At 46.2% G+C, this 22,680-nt stretch overlaps 3 protein-coding genes across 4 annotated transcripts; all 3 read left to right on the top strand.

Moving 5' to 3' along the window:
* LOC307205785 (protein S100-A12-like) lies at positions 1 to 983 on the top strand. Its single transcript, XM_079958584.1, has 2 exons — positions 1 to 164; positions 674 to 983. The coding sequence occupies exons 1-2, from the start codon at positions 24 to 26 to the stop codon at positions 809 to 811; spliced, it is 279 nt and encodes a 92-aa protein (XP_079814710.1). The 5' UTR covers positions 1 to 23; the 3' UTR covers positions 812 to 983.
* Positions 984 to 6,158: 5,175 nt separating this feature from the next.
* Positions 6,159 to 7,127, top strand: LOC307205774 (protein S100-A12-like). Its single transcript, XM_079958560.1, has 2 exons — positions 6,159 to 6,329; positions 6,818 to 7,127. Exons 1-2 carry the CDS (start codon positions 6,189 to 6,191, stop codon positions 6,953 to 6,955), a joined length of 279 nt encoding a protein of 92 aa, XP_079814686.1. The 5' UTR covers positions 6,159 to 6,188; the 3' UTR covers positions 6,956 to 7,127.
* An 8,808-nt stretch (positions 7,128 to 15,935) lies between these two features.
* Positions 15,936 to 20,248, top strand: LOC307205182 (protein S100-A12-like). 2 transcript variants are annotated; one of them, XM_079957374.1, is made up of 3 exons: positions 15,936 to 16,166; positions 17,858 to 18,021; positions 19,910 to 20,248. In XM_079957374.1, exons 2-3 carry the CDS (start codon positions 17,881 to 17,883, stop codon positions 20,090 to 20,092), a joined length of 324 nt encoding a protein of 107 aa, XP_079813500.1. In that variant the 5' UTR covers positions 15,936 to 16,166; positions 17,858 to 17,880; the 3' UTR covers positions 20,093 to 20,248. The 2 variants fall into 2 exon arrangements, with proteins under 2 accessions (XP_079813500.1, XP_079813499.1); XM_079957373.1 differs by lacking the exon at positions 15,936 to 16,166 and adding an exon at positions 16,195 to 16,326.
* Positions 20,249 to 22,680: the final 2,432 nt, after the last annotated feature.

Genomic DNA, 22,680 nt, shown 5'->3' with positions numbered 1-22,680 from the left:
GTTGCCACCAGAAGCTCTTCGAAATGTCCAAGCCCAAGACTCAGTTGCAACAACTTGCTGAACAATACATAGATCTCTACCACACGTACTCTGGGAATTCTGACAGCCTTGACAAGCAGGCATTTAAGAAGATGCTGGACGAGCAGTTTCCTGACACTGATGAGGTGAGGGGGAGATAAAAAGAGGCAGGGGCAAATTCTGGCCACTCAAGACCCTGGGACACCCATTGGCACCAATGTGCAAGATTCCTTTGGCCACGTTAAGATGGGGAGGGGCTGAAATCTCACCAGGTCTCTGCTTTGAAGGATGCTCAGCTACTCTGAAAACAAAGCATATCTAGGGATGGACAGCTATGTCTGTTTCAGTCTCTTCAGTCTTAAATTCCGTTCTCCCCATTTGCGCTGCGTTTTTTTTAAAAAATGTTTATTGTAATTCTTTCCTATTAAAGATATTTTTGTATGCATTTTTGCCCAATATACCCATTTTTGCAAAGCACCTTTCCCTAATATGCTGCATGTTTGTATGTTATTATAGTGTAGCTATATGGTGTGTGTGTGTGTGTAGCACACTTTACTGTAGCCTATGAATTTTTATACGTATTACTTGGCTGGGGAAATGCAACAAACAGATCTGAAGTCTTCTCTCCTCCATTTTCCCACCCCTAACACTGCAGTCTCCCTTGAAGCAACAAAAGAGAGAGCAGCTCTTCCAGGAGGCAGACATAAACAAGGACGGCAAACTGAGTTTTGCTGAAGTGGGACGCCTGGTTGCAAAATTCATTGCTGAAACTCATGAGAAACTCCGCAAGTAAGAAGGGCGTCCCCTTGGCCACTGGAAAAAATAGTTCCAGCAAATCGTTCAGGAGACGTCAGGGGAGTGTTGGATACTAACCTTCCAAATATTCACAAACTCCTATCTGCATACACCAGCTTGGAATGCAATGCTTTGGCAACAGAATAAGAAATAAACATTTAACTTGGAAATCATTTGGTGTCTTATTTCAACCTCAGTCTGCCAAATTGCAGTCTTACTGGCTTTTCTATATTCATTCTCTTTCCTGGGAGACGATGGAAGATTAGCTTCTACACACACCTCCTTCCATCTTAGAAGTTCATTCCCATCTAGGTCAAGTATTTGAATTTCCCAGACATAGCCGAAATTCTGATGTCAGAATCAGTGTCCGGGAGGAAACCACTGACATGTCAGAGTGTATGGCAACCAATGTCAATTTGGGCGAATTTAATTTAAAATAGCTCAAAAACTTCCTTTCCTTTTTGAGATCTTGCAAAACTAAATAAAGCTTAACAACCCCCCCAACCCCCCCAAACTTTTTTTGGAATATGTCAACCCTACTCTACCTAGAAGCAACCCTTGGTGTGATTGTTGCAGTGTTGGAACCAAGAGCAGTGGTGCAGTATTTGGGGGTGGGGAGCACAAGGCCAGTCGCTCCAGGAGCAAAATTGTTAAGGGGCATAAAATTTCAACACCCAGTGCTGCCTCAATACAGCTGTGTGCTCCCATTTCTGGGCTCCATTGAAAACAGCTTCTCCATGGAAACCAGGAAAAGAGCTTTCCAGACGATGGAATGACTCTTCTTTCCTTATTTCTATGGCTGCAATCTCTTGGTTGACGCAGATGCTGTTAGGCAGCTGAATGCATATGCGTATTCTGTCTGTCTCACTCCCTCCCTCCCTCCCTGCACCGCCCTGTGTGCTGGCAACCCACGTTATGCCACTGGCTGAGAGTCTGGGGTTCAAATCTCCACTCATCTATGATTCTTTGTGGGTGTGACCTTGGGGCACTCACTGTCTCTCACAACAACCCTGTGAGGTAGCTTAGGCTGGGAGTGGGAGACTGGCCCCAGCTCACCCAGTGAGGTCCATGGCTGCATGGGGACTTGAACCCTGGTCTTCCAGAGCCTAGTCTAACCCTCTAACCACTACTCCACACTGGCTCTGTCAGCTCAACTCACACGGGTTCAAATCTCCACTGCCTCCTGAGCTGACAGCTGCAAAGAGGGAATCAGCAAGAGCCTTGGGCCACCCTGGCCAAATCTTAATAATCTCCATTCTGAAATATGGCAGGCTGATGCACAGGTGTGAATGTGGTCAGAGGGTCTTCCCTTTCTGCTCTCTTCCCGGACTTCGCAGGAGCAGGAGCAGGAAGAGAAGGGAGTGGGTGGCCAGGGGTACCCTTATTTTTTGGAGAAGGAGGAGCGTGTGTGCATGTGTGTGCTAAAAATGGTCGCAGGAGCTGCTGTACTAATGGCTGTACCTTGGGCTTTTTTTGAGCTGGAACTTAATGGAAGACGCAGAGAAGAAGAGTTTGGATTTGATATCCTGCTTTATCACTACCCTAAAAGGTAAAGGGACCCCTGACCATTAGGTCCAATCGTGACCGACTCTGGGGTTGCGGCACTCATTTCACTTTACTGGCCGAGGGAGCCGGCATACAGCTTCCGGGTCATGTGGCCAGCATGACTAAGCCGCTTCTGGTGAACCAGAGCAGTGCACGGAAATGCCGTTTACCTTTCCGCCGAAGTGTACCTATTTATCTGCACTTTGACGTGCTTTCGAACTGCTAGGTTGGCAGGAGCTGGGACTGAGCAATGGGAGCTCACCCCGTCGCGGGGATTCGAACCACCGACCTTCTGATCGGCAAGTCCTAGGCTCTGTGGTTTAACCCACAGTGCCACCCACGTCCCTTTATCACTACCCTAAGGAGTCTCAAAGCGGCTAACATTCTCCTTTCCCTTCCTCCCCCACAACAAACACTCTGTGAGGCGAGTGGGGCTGAGACACTTCAAAGAAGTGTGACTGGCCCAAGGTCACCCAGTAGCTGCATGTGGAGGAGAGGAGATGCGAACCCGGTTCACCAGATTACGAGTCCACCGCTCTTAACCACTACACCACACTGGCTCTCTCAGTTCTGGAACTCAGTTCTGGCACCCCTCTGGTGCTTGCCATCGCCAATATAAGAGAACAAGGCAGGTGTCCATGGTGAGTTCCGGCACCTCTTTTTCTAACCACTTTGGGAATCGAGACATTCAGGACAAAGTCTCAAAGCCATGGTGGCTTAACATTTTTTTGTGACTGTTCCGTCAAAATCGGGTCACTTATCGGGTGTCTCTGAAGAGGTGTGTGAAGAAGGAATGAGGAACTGAAATTGATAGATCCATCAATCTCTACTTGTAGCCAGTGGGAGTCCTACTCAGAGTAAACCCATTGTAATAGACATGGCTAACTCTAGTTCAATGTGTTTTAGCGGGGGCTGCTCTGGGTATAAGCTGGCTTCATAGGACCCATCGAAATCATTCAAACCATTGCAGCAAAAAATGCACCCAGCACGCATATTGCACAAGAATGCATGCTGATTTGAGAAACTTCAGGCCCCACCTATATCCACAAAACAGTTCAACCGCAATATGATCCATGCATTCTAAGAAAGCAATGTTGCACAGATGGTATGAACTTGATGCTACTAAATGATGGACGGTGATTCGACACAAGTTGCAGGGAGGGAACCCCAGCCCCCAGAGGAAGATCTTAATCAGATATCTTGAACACATGGTGGTCAGGGTTAATGGGAGTAACTGGGGAGTGACAGTTGAGAAGGAGCAAAGATTTCATAAGTGGGGGGTGGGAGCAGAAATCTAGATGGGGTATAAGAGGTGGGAGCGATTTAGGGCTCTTCACCCAACTTTGGCACATTCAAACTCTCTTGTTCACCACCACCAAGGTAAGCTGAAGCTATGGGAAGCTTTCTTGGGTTCTTGTTGGGTAATACATTGGACATAGGGTGCTAAATCTTCTTGAGATTATCAGCTAGGGCAGGGATGAAAAACTTGTAGTTTTTCCAGATGCTTTGGATTCCAATTGCCACCAGCCCCAGCCAGCATGGTCAATGAACAAGGATGACAAAGTCCGGCAACCTTTGGAGGATTGTAAGTTATCCATTTTGCAGCTGCTCCAGCCCAATTCAAGGTGCTCATTATTGGTGTTTAAAGCCCTGGATGTCTCACTCCCTAACTATCTCAAGGGTTGTCTCCTTCCATACAGACCATCGTTCTGAAAGTTTCCCCAACCCTCTGGAGCAGATATTTTTTTGGGGGGAGGGGTGGAGAGCCTAGGGAAACAAGAAAGGTAAAGTTCAGTTATGCAAGTGGAGATTCTTCTGCTAACAGAACAACATGGCTGCGTCCAGTCCAAGATATTTAAGAGTATCCTTGGCAGCACTTCTGGATTTACATTTAATAGCTACCATTTCCTTGCACTCCGTTGCACCAACACATTATGAAAACTCTCCATTTCTGAAGAAAACAGTTCCAAGGCTGTCCACTCTCTTTGCCCCTGGCTATATTAGTCGATTTCGCCATGTTTACTAGGTCTCCAGGTTTTGCATATCTACTTGAGATATTTATCTTTATATTTTTGAGTTTTTTTGAGTTTTGACAGATAGTTAGGCAGAAAGCATGTATCACCCTTGCTATTTTTTCTAGGAAAAGTAGTGCCGGAACTCACCATGAATGCCTCACTTGTTCTCTTATACAGTCATACCTCGGGTTGAATACACTTCGAGTTGTGCGAGTTCGAGTTGCGCTCCTTGGCAACCTGGAAGTAACGGAGCTCGTTACTTCCGGGTTTCGCCGCTTAAAAGCTGCTTAAAAGATGTTTAAAAGCTTGGCCTAATTTTGCAGCTGCCCCTTACTTAACTAACATCACTAACGAAGCTTATAGATGGGCTTTTTCCAGAGCCCGCTTTGAGACAATGCCCTCAGCAGTGCTGTACGGCAAATTTACGCGGGCACCAATGCATGTGCGTCTCTGCCCCTGTATGTCTAATAAGGTAGAATCTGTCACTCACATCCTTCTATTTTGCAAATTTTATAGTGAAGAACGAGTTCAACTTATTTTGCCGCTTTTATCAAAATTTATACCCCTACAACATTATTTGGAATCCTCCCCCGAAATCCTACGAAAATACCTTCTGGAAGATTCCTCAAGCTCAATATCATATGAGGTGGCCAAATTTTGCACTCTAGCAATCAGGAAGCATAAATCTCTTTTGTTGAATGGCACACTGCGAAGTTCCCTTGTGTATTTTTTTTTTGATGTTGTTGTTGATTTCCTTTTGTTTGACCTTGTGGTGTTCTGTGTCGCTGGCTTTTGCCGTAATAAAACTAACTTTAACTCTTTAATGCCTCACTTGTTCTCTTATACAGTCATACCTTGGGTTGAATACACTTCGAGTTGTGCGAGTTCGAGTTGCGCTCCTCGGCAACCTGGAAGTAACGGAGCTCGTTACTTCCGGGTTTCGCCGCTTGCGCATGCGCAGACGCTCAAAATGACATCATGCACATGAGCAGAAGCAGCGAAAAGCGACTCGTGCGTGCGCAGATGCGCCGTCGCTAGTTCCATTTAATTCTAGATGCGAACAGGGCTCTGGAACAGATCCCGTTCATATCTAGAGGTACCACTGTACTGGCAATGGCGCCCACCTAACCTTTGCTGAGTTCCGGCTCAAAACCCCCCTGTGTATTGCAATTTATGGCCAGATCTTTAACCAACTAAAAAACAAAAATAACAGAGAGGTCTGTTGGGAGTGCCCATCCTGGGATTATTTCCAGTGCTTTTTTTCTGGGTGTACACAGGGGTACACATACCCCTAAACATTTTTGAATCTAGGTTTGGCCTCATTAAGGAGCAGTATTTAAATATGAGTAGGAAAATGAGAATACCCCTAAACAATTTTTTTAAAGAAAAAAAAAGCACTGGTTATTTCCATTTCCCTTATTGCATCATGGCAAAAATACATTCTTTTAAGATAGTTCGCAATACATGTTGCATGTTTGCAGTAGAAACTTGGGTAAGTAGATAATGCAATTGATCAATATGTAAGTAGGTGAACATGTAAGCCATCTGAACAACACTTAAACGAGCTAAATAAAAAATAGAATCCAAAAGGAGAGCTGTCCTGTGTTAGGTAGGTCACATGACACCTTATTTTTGATCCAGAAGAATCATAGAATTGCAGAGTTGGAAGGGAGCCTGAAGATCATCTGGTCCAAAGATGGGGATCAAACCTGCAACCTTGGTGTTTTCAGCAATACACTCTAACCAACTGAACTTCCCAGGCAGAGCCGCTCATGTGTTCCTATGAATTCCCAGGTTGCCACCAAGCCCTTCGGAATGTCCGAGCCCAAGACTCAGTTGCAACAACTTATTGAACAATACATAGAACTCTACTACAGGTATTCTGGGAATTCTGACAGCCTTGACAAGCAGGCATTTAAGAAGATGCTGGAGGAGCAGTTTCCTGACACTGATGAGGTGAGGGGGAGATAAAAAGAGGCAGGGGCAAATTCTGGCCACTCAAGACCCTGGGACACTTACTGGCACCAATGTTCAGGGTTCCTTCGGCCAAGTTAAGATGGGGAGGGGCTGAAATCTCACCAGGTCTCTGCTTTGAAGGATGCTCAACTACTCTGAAATCTAGGGACAGGCAGATATGTCTGTTTCAGTCACTTTTCAGTTTCAAATTCCGTTTTCCTCATTTGCGCTGCATTTTTTAAAAAAATGTTTATTGTAATTCTTTCCTATTAAACATATTTTTGTAAGTGTTTTCCCCCAATATACACAGTTTTGCAAAGTTCCTTTCCCTAATATTCTGCATTTTTGTATGTTATTATTGCATATATATATATATATGCACACTTTGCCGCAACATATGAAATTTTATACATGTTATTTGGCTGGGGAAATGCAACAAACAGATCTGAAGTCTTCTCTCTTCCATTTTCCCACCCCTAACACTGCAGTCTCCCTTGAAGCAACAAAAGAGAGAGCAGCTCTTCCAGGAGGCAGACATAAACAAGGACGGCAAACTGAGTTTTGCTGAAGTGGGACGCCTGGTTGCAAAATTCATTGCTGAAACTCATGAGAAACTCCGCAAGTAAGAAGGGCGTCCCCTTGGCCACTGGAAAAAATAGTTCCAGCAAATTGTTCAGGAGACGTCAGGGGAGTGTTGGATACTAACCTTCCAAATATTCACAAACTCCTATCTGCATACACCAGCTTGGAATGCAATGCTTTGGCAAAAGAATAAGAAATACACATTTTACTTGAAAATCATTGGGTGTCTTATTTCAACCTCAATCTGCCAAATTGCAGTCTTACTGGCTTTTCTATATTCAATCTCTTTCCTGGGAGACGATGGAAGATTAGCTTCTTCACACACCTCTTTCCATCTTAGAAGTTCATTCCCATCTAGGTCAAGTATTTGAATTTCCCCAGACATAGCTGGGATTTCGACATCAGAAACAGTGTCCGAGAGGAAACCACTGATGTCAGAGTGTATGGCAACCCATGTCGATTTGGGCGAATTTAATTTAAAATAGCTCAAAGACTTCAGGTTTTTTTTTTTTGAGATCTTGCACAACCAAATAAAGCTTAAAAACTCCCCCACCCCCCCTTTTGAAATATGGCAATCCTAATATACATATAAGCAACCCTTGGTGTGATTGTTCGAGTGTTGGAACCAAGAGCAGCAGTGCAGCATGGGGCAGTCGCCCCAGGAGCAAAATTGTTAGGGGGCACAAAATTTCAACACCCAGTGCTGCCTCAATACAGCTGTGCGCTTCCATTCCTGGGCTTCGTTGAAAACGGCTTCTCCATGGAAACCAGGAAGAGAGCTTTCCAGACAATGGAACGACTCTTCTTTCCTTATCTCTACGGCTGCAATCTCTTGGTTGACGCAGACGCTGTTAGGCAGCGGAATGCATATGCGTATTCCATCAGTCTCCCTTCCTCCCTCCCTCTCTCCCACTCTGCATGGCCCTGTGTTCTGGCAACCCATGTTATGCCACTGCCTGAGAGTCCGGGGTTCAAATCTCCACTCATCTATGAATCTTTGTGGGTGTGACCTTTGGGGCACTACGGTCTCTCAGCTTAACCTAGCATGCAGGGAGGGTTATGAGGATTTAACAGGGAGCAGGAGAAGCCACTATAGTCACCTTGAGCTACTTAGGAGGTAAAATCTGGGAGACCAGCAGCAGGTGGAACCAGATTCTCTTAAAATAAATTTTATTTGCAATCTTCACTTTTACAAGTTTTCACCTTTACATTCACCAACAGAAACCAATACACCATCAACTTCCTTTCCCCCCTTCCATAGTCCATTCTGGTTATCCTCTGCTGCTGCATATTATAATCCATGGGTACGCAAACTAAGGCCTAGGGGCCGGATTTGGCCCAATTGCCTTCTAAATCCGGCCTGCGGACAGTCCAGAAATCAGCATGTTTTTACATGAGTAGAATGTGCGCTTTTATTTAAAATGCATCTCTGGGTTATTTGTGGGGCATAGGAATTTGTTCATTCCCCACCCCCAAAAAATAGTCTGGCCCCCCACAAGGTCTGAGGGACAGTGGACTGGCCCCCTGCTGAAAAAGTTTGCTGACCTATGTTCTAGTCGTTCCGTATTAATTCTTTCTCATTATCTCACAACTTAATTATATACTGCTAGTCCTTCTAATGTTTTAACTTGTTTACAGTTATCCTTCAAATATTCTACAAATTTTCCCCACTCTTCCTTAAATGCTTTCCCCCCTTCCTGATCTCTCGTTCTGTTGGTTAAACTTCCCATTTCTGCATAATCCATCAATTTCCACCCCCATCGTTCAGCCCGGACACAGAGATCCAGTGCCGAGGGCCTTCTGGTGATTCCCTCATTGCGAGAAGTGAGGTTACAGGGAACCAGACAGAGGGCCTTCTTGGTAGTGGCACCCGCCCTGTGGAATGCCCTCCTATCAGATGTGAAAGAAATAAGCAGCTATCTTATCTTTAAAAGACATCTGAAGGCAGCCCTGTTTAGGGAAATTTTTAATATTTAATGCTGTACGGTTTTTAACACTCAATTGGGAGCCACCCAGAGTGGCTGGGGAAACACAGCCAGATGGGCGAGGTATAAATAATAAATTATTATTATATAATTTTGTCTGCCATTCTTCCTTTGTTGGTTAACTGCTCCCTCCCTCCATTTCTGAGCAGCTGGAACCAGATCCAAGAACTGGCAGAACCAACGAATTCTAGTTTTGTCTCCATCCTCGTTCTCCTTACTGACATCCCCAAGGGCAACACTGATACCTAGAGAAGAGGCAGTTGACAGGCAGGAGAAAGCCCAGGGCTGGTTGATAGGAAGAACACAAGTAGACGCCTGCTGAGAGCAGAATGGGACCTGGCAGACCAGGTTTCAAGCTCCCGGTCTGCTGTGAAGCTCTCTGCATGTGACCTTCAATATCTTGAGTCCCCCTTCCTAGCAGCGCACAGAAAACACATTGTTCAATGGTTCTTCAGGCACACAGCAAATACATTTCCTTTGCTCATAATAACCGAGTTAGACATAACAATATGCTTAAAATCAACGCCGCACACAGGAAGAAGAACTTGCGAATCACAAATTATTAAATGCGTCATCATGAATTGAAGTTAAAAATATTGTAGCTGTTGCATAAGGGATTACTATTAAGATTGGACTGTAATTGGATTGAATAATAATTTGAAAGCAGAATTAAAGGGAATTATTCAACCTTGAAATCTAGCACATGGGGGCCCATCTAAATTATGTAATTGGCTATTTGATTGATTGGTATTTGAATTCATATTGATAAGGCTAATATTGGATTTTTAAAATGGAAAACTAATAAAAATTACCCCCCCCCAAGAAAATAAGAACCATGAAGTTAATAGTGTACGATCCTATAAAATATTGACATTATAATAGCAAAATATTAGATTAGCTAAGAAACCCTAATTAAATCATAATTACCCAAATCAGCAAGGCTAGAACTGAGCAACAAGCAAAAGGTGCTGTGCTCAAAGGAAGCAATATTAACACTAATTTTTTCCCCTTTGAAGGATATAATTTTTTCTAACCTTTCTCAATTATCAAAGAAAAACAAGATCACATGCCACAAAAGATCCAGCTTAATGTGAGGATTTGATAAAACATATGCCCCAAATACGTACCTTGTAACTTCTGCAACAACTTTGATTAAACAAAGCCTACTATCATCAAAGTAAAATAATGTTAGAAACATCTTTAGAAAACTACATCAGATGCAAACATTTGCTACTTTTAATAAAGCGTATCAGTTGCTACTTTTAATAAAGCGTTTGTGCAGACATATTATCGAAACCGAAGTTGTACAAGAATGTGTTTGGCTCACATTTGAGTATGCTAAACGTATCCAGGTGAAAAATAACATTCGTTTCATCTATGAGCAGGGGATAGAGTAAGTCGGGCCAAGTCAAAACATTCTTTTTGTAACAAGAGATATAAGGGTATTGGTTCAAGACAGGGAACAGGGAGTAGTGATGTTCCAGTGTGACTTCCCTCCGAAGGCCAGGACAAAAATAGAAATACACCTTTTATTCCCATTTTAATAAATGTAATGCTGCCTAGGGGTAAGGAACCAGCCGAAATGGATGTAGAATTGGGGATATTTGCCACAGTTCTAGACAGTGCTTTTTTCCTGGGGGTACGCATACATCTAAACATTTTGTGAATCTAAGTTTGGCCTCATTGAGGGGCAGTATTTCGATATGGGTAGGAAAATTAGAGTACCCTTAAACTTTTTTTAAGGAAAAAAGTAGTAGTTCTGGACCTCACAGAAAGCAGACCTATAAGGAGTGCCTCACAGTGCCAACTTGAATTTGAAAAATGTTGGGCCCAGGTAAGCCCAGCCCTGCAAAATCAATCACATGACACAGCGCATGCAGACCATTTGAATGGAAATGCCCGTCGACTTGGGGTGCATGCTGGCCCCCTCACATATTGTATTGGGGAGGCAAAGGGACCTCAGCCCCTAGGAGTTGGCTCCTTCTTCCCAGGGCCTGATTTAGGTTTGATGAAGTCCTAGGCTACTGATGGTAATGGGGCCCTTTATATGTCCAGCTGCCCTTTGCCAACAACAAATTGTCACTCTTTTTTGTGTTGAATATATGCTATATGGTAATTTATGGATCCAATAGGTATCTAAAGCCATTTGCACATGTTGTCCATGCAGAATGTAGGCACCCTATATATAGAAATGAGCAAATCAGTGATATTTTAGGGGGCAGGCTAGCAGACGGGGCCCATCACTTACATTATAGGTGTCATGGTCCGGTTCACGGGTGATCGAAATCCCGGCTGGGGGACGTCAGGACCGGGGGCAAGATGGCAAGGTGGGAGCAGGAATGGGAGTCCAAAAGCCAGGAGTCAGGAAGCCAAGAGTCCGAGGGTCAGAGAGTCGGGAAGCCAATGGTCTGAGGGTCAGGAAGCCAGGAGTCAAGAAGTCAAGGGTCTGAGGGTCAAGAAGCAAGGAGTCACGAAGTCAGGGGTCCGAGGGTCAAGGAGCCAAACACAGCAGGGCTGGGAATACTGACCCTGGCTCTTGCCACCAGGTGCAGTGAGTTACCAATCGACCACCTCACCTGTGCAGCCGCGCCTTGCCTCTCCAGAACAAACTTAGGAAGGCCCCAGTCCTCCGAAGTCCTCCTGGTCCCAGGGTCTGGCTCCTGCACACACTCCTGACAATAGGAGCCTATACAACACAAAACACGGTTGCTGTATGCTGTTTTTATTTTAGTTGTTTTTTAGCTTATATTTTGGAAATGTACATTCAGTTTTTTCCCCTTTGATTTTTTTGGGGTCCCCCAAGAGAGTAGGCCCCAATGCTATAGCTTGTTTAGCTTATACGTAAACCTGACACTGCTCGCATTCCTCACAGGGCATGTTGATGTGGTGCTGGTAAATGCCACGCCATGTCTGGCCAGGACTTGCAGGCAGGAATGTCTACCCAACCCTGAGTCGTGCTGGTGCCTGAATCTCTCAAGTGAAAGCAACACCCCAAAATGCATCATCGTTGACGAGCTAAACTGTGTGCAGAGGAGGGTGACGAAGATTACAAAGAGCCTGGAAACCAAGTTTTATGAGGAACGGTTGAGGGAGCTTGGTATGTTTTAGCCTGGAGAAGAGAAGACTGAGAGGGGATATGATAGCCATCTTCACATATTTGATGTCCTATCTCATGGAAGATGGAGCAAGCAGAGGTTGGATGGTCACCTGTCAGGGATACTTCAGTTGTGATTCCTGCATTGCATGGCGTTGACCTCTGTGACCCTTGACATCCCTTCCAGCTTTACAATTCCTATTGGGAAAGATAAAAAGGTAAAAGGTAAAGGTACCCCTGCCCTTCGGGCCAGTCTTGCCAGACTCTAGGGTTGTGTGCTCATCTCACTCTATAGGCCGGGAGCCAGCGCTGTCCGCAGACACTTCCGGGTCACGTGGCCAGCGTGACAAGCTGCATCTGGCGAGCCAGCGCAGCACACGGAACGCCGTTTACCTTCCCGCTATAAAGCGGTCCCTATTTATCTACTTGCACCTGGGGGTGCTTTCGAACTGCTAGGTTGGCAGGCACTGGGACCGAACGACGGGAGCACACCCCGCCGCGGGGATTCGAACCGCCGACCATGCGATCGGCAAGTCCTAGGCGCTGAGGTTTTACCCACAGCACCACCCGCGTCCCAGAATTGGGAAAGATGCTCGGCCATAATATGTGCGTTAGGTCAAACTGCACTCAGCAATGGGTGTATTAGGAGAAATGGAGATGGGTTTTCATGGGGGCTTCAGCAAACCAATAAATCACCCGCTGATGTGGAAATACGGTATACAGGATAGAAGACTGGAGAAATGAGGAACTGGAATTGGTAGATAAGCCCATCCCTCGTTGGAGCCAATAGTTGTTCTTGCTTCAGAGAAAGCCTATTGGCATGAATAGACATGAATGACTCAGGTCTATTCACTTCAGTAGGTTTCCACAGAGTGTAAGTTGGTTGCACATAACCCACTGAACTCATTTCATCACAGCTGCAAAAATTTTTAGCCAGCATGAAAGGTTGCACAACGGTTAGTGTTGCTTCCAAGAAGCCCCAGGGCCACCCATGCTCTCAGCTGCAAACCGTTTTAATTAATTTAGCTTCATTACATTCTAGGAAGCATAGAAAGAAAAAATATTGCGGCTGTCGAAAGTATGTTATACACTTGAAAGAAACGGACTGACACAACATAAGATCGGCAGCTGATAAAAAACTGAAGAAAAGTACCATAGGAGATATATATATCAAAAGGACGCGGGTGGTGCTGTGGGTTAAACCACAGAGCCTAGAACTTGCCGATCAGAAGGTCGGCGGTTTGAATCCCCGTGACAGGGTGAGCTCCCGTTACTCAGTCCCTGCTCCTGCCAACCTAGCAGTTTAAAAGCACGTCAAAGTGCAAGTAGATAAATAGGTACTGCTCCGGCGGGAAGGTAAATGGTGTTTCTGTGCGCTGCTCTGGTTCGCCAGAAGCGGCTTAGTCATGCTGGCCACATGACCCGGAAGCTGTACATCGGCTCCCTCGACCAATAAAGCGAGATGAGCGCCGCAACCCCAGAGTCGGCCATGACTGGCCCTAATGGTCAGGGATCCCTTTACCTTTATATATATCAAGCACACACACACACACACACACACACACCCCTAACACTGTAGTGTATTGCATATCCAAAACATATCCACCAGGCAGGTAAGCATGTTATTCATTCTCTCAGGATGGATGAGTTAAAAACAAATTACAAAAATTATACATAAAAATTCAAATGTATTTTACTGTTTTAGATATATATCACATGAAAAGGAAAGGTGTGCCTACATCAAACAAAACTTATTGTATAGCTGTAACAGAGGATCATAGAATTGTAGAGTTGGAAGGGACCCTGAGAATCATCTAGCCCAGTGGTTCTCAATTTGTGGGTCCCCAGATGTTGTTGGACTACAACTCCCATCGTCCCTGACCACTGGTCATGCTGGCTAGGCATGACGGGAGTTGTAGTCTAACAACATCTGGGGATCCATTCTACCCCAACTCCCTGCAATGCAGGAATACAATGCAGCTGTCCCATACGGGGATTGAACCTGCAACCTTGGTGTTACCATCACCACGCTCTAACCAGCTGAGCTACGCTGATATTGCTCTTCAATATTAGTAAATGCTATAAACTCAGACCACACCACAGTAAACATATCTTTCTCAATCTGACTCTGTACCGTAGGAGCAGGGCTGTCTTTACCATATGCGCTGCTGGGGTGCAACGATCCGCCCAGCGCCCCCAAATTGACTTTTATTGAGATTTTTTTGGGAGGGGGAGGTTGTTGACCTTTTTGCAGGGGGGAAATTGCTCACCTGTAACGACGACGCAGTGGAAGACTCATCAGGAAATATTTGACGCTACGTAGTAACGGAGTGAGGGACGCGGGTGGCGCTGTGGGTTAAACCACAGAGCCTAGGGCTTGCCAATCAGAAGGTCAGCGGTTCGAATCCCCGCGACGGGGTGAGCTCCCGTTGCTCGGTCCCTGCTTCTGCCAACCTAGCAGTTCGAAAGCACGTCAAAGTGCAAGTAGATAAATAGGTACCGCTCCAGGTAAATGGCGTTTCCGTGCACTGCTCTGGTTCGCCAGAAGCGGCTTAGTCATGCTGGCCACATGACCCGGAAGCTGTACGCCGGCTCCCTCGGCCAATAAAGTGAGATGAGCGCTGCAACCCCAGAGTCTGTCACGACTGGACCTAATGGTCAGGGGTCATTTTCCCTTTACCTAGTAATGGAGTGATGGAGGTGGGGCGGGGACTTTCGCTCCATTTCTCTTCACTGCCGCCAATCGAGAGGGACCAGTATATAGTACGTATACATTTGGCACCCACCAGAATTCAGCGCCTGAGGGCCCTGCACCCCTTGCACCCCCGGGTGAAGACGGCCCTGTGTAAGAGCCAACTCCTAGGTTGAAGGGCATTACCATTCAAATGGTGTGCATGCGCCACATCATGCGATTGATAATGTGGGGCGGGGTTTACCTGGGGCCCACCCCAATATTTTATTTTGTTCAGTATTTTTATTCAACCCTGCTCTGTATACCCTCATCTTGTTTGTTAATTTTCCTAAAAGCACATTGCGCAGTCCCAGACAGCTTGGTACCAATTTGACAGTGTAGCGCCTGAGAAATATTTTCAATGCCTAACTATGGGCTTATCCACACTGTCCATTTGCCCAGATCTGTGCTTAGAAGCTCCACATCAGAGCGTTTTGTTTTTGCCCCTCAGCTTCTGCCGAAAAACTGCTCTTTAGTGTTCCATTGGAACAAACTTCAATTTGGGTTTTCTGTTTGCTCTGATTGAGCTTTAAAGAGTGTGTTTTCGTGGGGAAAGCCCTCATAGCAAAAAAATAAAGGGTGCTTGGACACAGAGCTTTTAAGTGTGGACCATGTCCAGGAAGAGTGGAGGCAAACTAAGTGTGGGTAATAATAATAATAATAATAATTTATTATTTGTACCCCGCCCATCTGGCTGGGTTTCCCCAGCCACTTTGGGCGGCTTCCAACAAAGATTAAAAATACATTAAGTCCTATAACACTTATTGCAGCTTGTAACAGGTGTCCAGCATGCTCCTTACTGCATAAGTCTATGTTGCCTTCTGAAGAAAAACACAGTGAAAACAACTGTGGTTCAATCTGTCGCTTTGTTGTTTTATTCATTTCGGTGAAAACGGATAACCCAAATGCTTTCACCTTTAGGCAATCCCACCATGCATGGAAATACCGTAAGTAACAGGAGTGGCATCCTCTCTAACAGTTTGGTGAGGATCCTGGGCGAATCACTGTGAACTTTCTAGGGGGCCAAACTCCACAGATTTATTAATTTCAAAACCCATTCCTGGTTCCTTACTAAAACCGAATTGAAAGGAGGCTTCACCCAGAGTTTGCTCCATTGATCTGACTCATTTCTTGTTCCCCTTTGATATTTTTAAAAGAATCTTAAGAACCTACAAAGGACCTTCACAAGATTCCACCCTCCTCTACTTCATTATCAGATACTGTTATTTCTTTTTCCAGAAAGGAAGAGTTGCCTATTGACTGCTTTTTGTGCGGAAAAAACCAGCCGGATTTGTCGGAGTTTTACAAAGCTTTCAAAAGGATTGCCTCACAGGCTGTGCAAACAGGGTACTGGAAAATGACAGAGCCTGACTGGCTGTAGCAGGGGGGAAAAACCCTACAGCGGTGTGCAGCTGAAGGAAGAACACAGATATCTTAAGCAAGAGGTGAGTGGTGCAAGAGGGAGATGGCTTGAGAAGGATCAAAGGTTTTAACTAGGGTGGGTGGGAGCAGGGATCTGGACAGGGACTATAAGAAGAGGGGCTGTCACAGGGCTCACTACCACACCTTGGCTCATCCTAGCTCTCTCGTTGATCACCGACCGAGGTAAGCTGGTTTCAGGTTTTAGCTTTTGCATTGGACGTTGGGTGCTAAATCTTTTTGAGGGTAGCAGCTTGGGCAGGGATGGAAAACACGTGTCTGTCTGTCTGTGGATACCAGATGCTGTTGGACACCAACACCCAGGCCTTCCCCTCTCTAGATAGTCCTCCCTGCAGGAATAGCAGAGAGCATGTTAGGAATATTTCTCCTAGATGGACTTGGTAACATTGATGGGCTCTATCTTCCACCATTCCTGACCATTGGCTATGCTGGCTGGCACTGATGGGAGATGAGCCCATCTGGAGGGCACCATACTAGCTACCCTGGCTTAAAGGTAAGTCTTCCCAACCTATTTCTCACCAGCTGTTTGGCATGACAACTCCCATCAGACCTAACACTGTGGCCAATGGCCAGGGATGATGGGAGCTGAAGTCCAAAATGACGGGAGGACACCTGGTTGGGTTAGGCTGTCTTAGAGCAGAGGCAGTCATTTTGGTGCTCTCCAGATGTTGCTGAACTCTGACACTCATCAACATTGACCATGGATCATTGGAATTGGGAGTCTTAACATCATCTGGAGGTTCACCAAATTGACTCTGCTTGCTCTATGACAGCCTTTCTTTAACCTGGTGCCTTCTAACTGTTTTGGACCACAACTCCCATCTGCCCTGACATCACGACCCTTGGCCAGAGCTGATGGGAGGGAGCTGGATTCCAAAACATCTGGAGGGCAGAAAGGCTGTGCTAAAAGGATTCAGATGGATACCTAGCAGCTGGTGTGAAGAGGTTATGCTCTCCTGATTACGTTTCCTTACTAAACTAGCATTCTCTGTATTCTCTTGTCTTGAGCAGATTCTTTGCAAGTCTAGGAGATAATAGAAGCTAATGCTGGTGGCAGCAAAGGGGGAAGAGAGGAGTGTGAGATGATTTGCCTCATGACCCCAAATATCTTAGCTCAGGTGTGGGCAACCTGCTGCTCTCCAAAGGTTGCTGAACTAGAACTCCCATTATCCCTGTTCATCAGCCATGCTTGATTTTGGATCTGGGACTCCAAAAACATCTGGAGGGAGAAGGATTCCTTACACCTGATTAGCTGATATTGGAAACTTGACACTTTCAATTTGAGAGGGTGTGTGTGGCAACAAAATGGCTGGACTTAGCTTTGGTGTGAATTCAGAAATAAGGGTGCGTCCACCAGGGGTGGCAAAACCAGGGTGTTCTCCAGATGTTGAGAGAGACAGCCCAACACCCGTGTTTTTATTTCCATTTCACTTACTACGACACCCCAAAATTTCATTATTTTAAGACAAGCCCAAAATATAAACTGCATGTCTGCATTAGAGAATTAAGCAGCTTTTAAGTAACTTAAACGAACAAGTTAAGTAATAAGAATCAAATTATGTAGCACTCTATTCCTGACCCAGCAGGGCTCCTCTTGCATTTTAAGAGTGAAGGAGGTCTCTCATCCTCATGGCCTGACTGTGGACATTCTGGTGGAATCTGATAAGGCTCTTCTTACGTTCATATGTCTATCTAGGTTGCCAACCGAAAACCTTCAAAATGTCCAAGTCCAAGACTCAGATGCAAGTCCTGGCTGATCAGATGATCGACGTCTTCCACAAGTATGCTGGGCAATCTGACACTCTCGACAAGCAGGAGTTCAAGAAGATGATCCTTGAGCAGTTCCCCGACTGCGTTGAGGTGAGGTGGAGAGAAGAAGGGCATGGGCAACTGCTGGGCACTTAAAGCCCTAGCTGGCACATTGGCATGAAGGTGCTGGGTATGTTAAGATGGCGAGGGACCAGCGTCTCCCTAAGACAGTGTTTTGAAGCATGTTCAGATGAAAGGAAAGTTTACTTAGGGATGAGTGGATATGTCCATTTCAGTCCCTCTCATGTCCTCCTTTCCCAATCTGAAATTCAGTTCTTCATCCAGCTTTTAAAAAGTATTCTCCTGCTATCTACCAATAAACACATTTTAAAATGCATTTTTGCAGAATACACACCTTTTTTTTTTTTGCAAAACAATCTTCCCTGTTAGAATGCATTTTTTTCTTCACGTTACTGTAGTTTAATGCATATACTTTTATATACTTGTACCTATTACTTGGCTGGAGAAACGCACTGCCAAATCCAGAGAACTGAGGATTTCAAGTGATGCCTGGGTTCTGAGTTGTGGACTGCTTGGGAAAGTGCTGGTTTAGTAGATTTGCCTTAAAATGTGAATTGGATCAAATTTCTCCCCCTCCCCTAAGTGTGTGTGTGTGTGTGTGTGTGTGTGTATACACACACACACACTTGTATACACACGGCTCCATCTCTGCTCACTCATCTTGCCAAACCCTCACAGCTCCTTCCACCCCCAACAGGGAAGGTGCAAAAAATAGGGGAGTTCAGGCTTACTAAACCTGCAAGGTAAGCCCCTCCCCACTCCATTAAGCAGCTCACCTGGGCTGGCTTGCCATTCCTCACCCTGCAGTTCGTGTGGCCCCCTATCAGTGGCTGCTCTAAAGGCGGAGCATGTCGACATTCTACATTTTGCTTTATATAGGAAGATACATATGGGGAAGTTGCAGGAGGTAGCGGGGTTCAGGACCTCTCATCCACCTCAAAACAATGCCTCTGAGAAGAGTCTGGTTTCCGGATCATGCCAAAAGCCTGTCTAGTCTAGAATCCTTTTCTCAAATATGCCTATGGGAAGGAAGCCTGAAAGCCGGATGTGAGTCTGGTTCTGAGTTAAACGCCCACCAGTGTTAAAGGTAAAGGTAAAGGTACCCCTGCCCGTACGGGCCAGTCTTGACAGACTCTGGGGTTGTGCGCCCATCTCACTTAAGAGGCCAGGGGCCAGCGCTGTCCGGAGACACTTCTGGGTCACGTGGCCAGCGTGACATCGCTGCTCTGGCGAGCCAGAGCCGCACGCGGAAACGCCGTTTACCTTCCCGCTGGTAAGCGGTCCCTATTTATCTACTTGCACCCGGAGGTGCTTTCGAACTGCTAGGTTGGCAGGCGCTGGGACCGAGCAGCGGGAGCGCACCCCGCCGCAGGGATTCGAACCGCCGACCTTTCGATCGGCAAGTCCTAGGCGCTGAGGCTTTAACCCACAACGCCACCTGCGTCCCTCCACCGGTGTTACTCTGTGTTAATTTCGTTCTGCTAATCCGAACATTCAACTTCCATCCATCTCAGTAAGGTTGGTTAAAGGCCAGGGAGGGTAGGATGTAGTTGGTTTTCTCCTGCCCTAGAGAGCAGGACGTGAACCAATGGCTTCAAGTTATAAGAAAGGAGATTCCGACTAAACAGAAGGAAGAACTTTTTGAGAGTGAGAGCTGTTTGACAGTGGAACGGTCGTCCTTAGGAGGTTGTGGACTCTCCTTCTTTGAAGGTTTGGAAGCAGATGTTGGAGGGCCACCTGGATGCTTTAGCTGAGATTCCTGCATTGCGGGGGGGTGGGGGTGGGGTTGGACTAGATGATCCTTAGGGTCCCTTGCAACTCTACAATTCTATGATTCTAGTCTAATAGTGCCAGGAGGGCCACAGTTTTGTTTTATGATGGTCTGATAGCAATAAACTTCTACTCTCAATCCTTGCAGTGTCCACGTAAGAAACAAGCGAAGGAGCAACTCTTTAATGAGCTGGATACAAACAAGGATAACGTAGTGAATTTTGAGGAATGGACCCGCCTGGTTGGAAGATTCCTCCATTGCTCCCATGAAAAGTTCCACCAACAACATGGCGGACAGCAGCAGCAGCAGCAGCAGCCACAACAACAGTGAGAAGGAAACCCAGGAAATCCTTCGGGAGATGGTGCTCAGGGGCGTGTGGGATGACAACCCTCCTAACACCCACCCCCTCCTTCCTACATTCTCTAGCTAGGAATGGAAACTTTTGACAATAAAATAAGAAATAAATATTTCACTTCGAAATCCTCAGACGTGTCATTTCTTCCCAGCTTCGGCAAGCTGTTGCCAAATGGGCTTTTCTGCACGGTATTCAAGCTCTTCTGTGGGAGAGGACAAGAGAGTCGCATTTTCACCTACCTTATAAGTTCATTCATAGAACCATAGAGTTTTCTGGGGAAGGGATTCTATGACTCATAGAATCATAGAGTTTGCTGGGGAAGGGTCCCTATACCCAGAAGCATCCCCTGCTGTGGTGGTTGCATCTTAGGACCTGGGAGACTAGAGTTCAAATGTCCACCTAGCCATATATCTTTCTGGGTGTGACACTGGACTGTTTCACTGTCTCTCAGCTGAACCCACCATGCATGGGTGGTTGTCAGGATGGTAGATAGATGGTAGATAATTTTATTACGGTTGGAGACCAGCTTATTGTCAGGATATAACTAGGAGGGGAAGAACCATGCATGGTCATCCTGAGCTTAAGAGCCAAAGGCAGGTGGGACCAACTAATTCTAAGACTTCCCCATACTTCTCCTCTCTGCTGAGTTCCGTGGGGCTGGTGCCCATTGCAACCAATAGGGCTAGCAGCAAGTGCAGGCTAAACCAAATAATTCTAGCTTAAATCCCCAAAGTTTAAAGCCCCCAGTCTTCCTGATGCCTTCTGGATGTGAACTCACATTCTCTCAGCCTAACCTGCAGTGTGTGTGTTTCTCAGGATATAACAGGGAGGGGGAGAACCACGTGTGGCCGCTTTGAGCTGCTTGGAAGGAAAAATGGGACACACATGTATTAATAGGGAGACCAACTAAGGGCTCATCCAAACATCTAGGCTCTGTGTCAGAGCATTTCTGTTTGCCTTTTGCTCCAGTGAATCCGAGCAAACAACAATACAAGGAAAACCTGAATTTCTGTTTGTTCCAATTGAGCGTTAAAGAGCGGGTTTTCCTGGCGAAAGCTTTGGGGTGGGGGTGAGAAGTGCCCAAACACAGAGATTTAAAGTGCAGGCCCAGAAAGAGAGTGGTAAAAGATAAGTTTGGATGAGCCCTGTCTAGTTTTGTCCCCACCCTCCTCTTCCCTACTTATTCAAGAGTTAACAGTAGTGGGGTAGGAAAGCTGGGGGGGGGGCAGTCACACCTGACAACCAATGTGTTTCAGATAGCACATGGGTAAAGGGACCCCTGACCATTAGGTCCAGTCATGACCGACTCTAGGGTTGTGGCACTCATGTCACTTTATTGGCCGAGGGAGCCGGCGTACAGCTTCCGGGTCATGTGGCCAGCATGACTAAGCCGCTTCTGGCGAACCAGAGCAGCGCACGGAAACACCATTTACCTTCCCACCAGAGTGGTACCTATTTATCTACTTGCACTTTGACGTGCTTTCAAACTGCTAGGTGGGCAGGAGCAGGGACCGAGCAACAGGAGCTCACCCCGTCGTGGGGATTCGAACCGCTGACCTTCTGATTGGCAAGTCCTAGGCTCTGTGGTTTAACCCACAGCACCACCCGCTACCCAAGCGCATGGGTGGATGAGTCTAAAAAGCAGAGGACACAAATTTTCACAGCCCCTTAGCGGCCACAGTGGCTCAGTTAACTCCAGAAGTGTATACTCGATTCAGACCAAACCAAGCCTCCTAGATATATCAGACGTATATACATTGTAAACTGTAATCTGGTACCCAGAGTGTCCAAAAGGCAACTCGACTGTTACAGCATACACCTGAGAGACTACCAGGGAAACGACATTCCCGTGGTAGGCGTTGGCCGGTTTCGGATAGCCTTCAAGGATTTTTCGGGTCTGCTCCGACTGGTGGCGGTCAAAGGTCAGCGGCCAAGCCTCCTAGGGCTAGACTGGTTTGATGCCCTCGGCTTGGAAGTCACCAGCATCAACTGCATCTCTAACGCAGAGACTGAGGGTCTGATCTTGGAAGGGTAATCTTACAGGGCAGGAACATGACTGGGGGGGGGGTCTGTGGTTGTTATTTTCCCAGAATGCCTCTGGGTCAGGGCCCAGAGGCATTATGGGGTAGTGAAAATGGCGGTAGCTGTGGCCATCTTCCCAAGCACTTCTCCATTCCCCCTGAGCTCTGAATAAAGGAGGGTCTGCTTTGGAGCCTGCTCAGTTTGGCTATGCTATGAAGTCCCCGCTTTGGGGCTTCCAAGCACCAAATCACCTAAGGTCATTTGCAACATCTGCTGATTGGCAAGTGTGGGGGGCCACCCGCCTGTCAAATTTGGCCCGTGAGGCAGGAACTGATAATTATTATTATTATTATTAAGCAACTACTCTATTCCAAACTTAAAAATGGAAAGCGTAATGCTGGTGGTCAACAAAAGAGGTTTAAAGACTGTCTCAAGGCAAATCTAGAAAAATGCAGTATAAACACTGACAAGTGGGGAACACTGGCCTGCGAGTGCTCCAGTTGGAGAACAGCCTTTACCAAAGGTGTCATGGGCTTTGAAG

The sequence above is a fragment of the Podarcis cretensis genome (genome assembly GCF_951804945.1).
Source record: "Podarcis cretensis genome assembly, chromosome: 16".
NCBI lineage: Eukaryota > Metazoa > Chordata > Lepidosauria > Squamata > Lacertidae > Podarcis > Podarcis cretensis.
The sequence above is the reverse complement of the archived record's forward strand: the minus strand, read 5'-3'. Positions and strand labels throughout refer to the sequence as shown.

Bases quoted from the DNA above. Each gene is read 5' to 3' on its own strand.
- LOC307205785 (XM_079958584.1), top strand. From the start codon at position 24: ATGTCCAAGCCCAAGACTCAGTTGCAACAACTTGCTGAACAATACATA. The intron at 165-673 runs GTGAGGGGGAGA...CTAACACTGCAG, and splicing joins AGTTTCCTGACACTGATGAG to TCTCCCTTGAAGCAACAAAA.
- LOC307205774 (XM_079958560.1), top strand. From the start codon at position 6,189: ATGTCCGAGCCCAAGACTCAGTTGCAACAACTTATTGAACAATACATA. The intron at 6,330-6,817 runs GTGAGGGGGAGA...CTAACACTGCAG, and splicing joins AGTTTCCTGACACTGATGAG to TCTCCCTTGAAGCAACAAAA.
- LOC307205182 (XM_079957374.1), top strand. From the start codon at position 17,881: ATGTCCAAGTCCAAGACTCAGATGCAAGTCCTGGCTGATCAGATGATC. The intron at 18,022-19,909 runs GTGAGGTGGAGA...CAATCCTTGCAG, and splicing joins AGTTCCCCGACTGCGTTGAG to TGTCCACGTAAGAAACAAGC.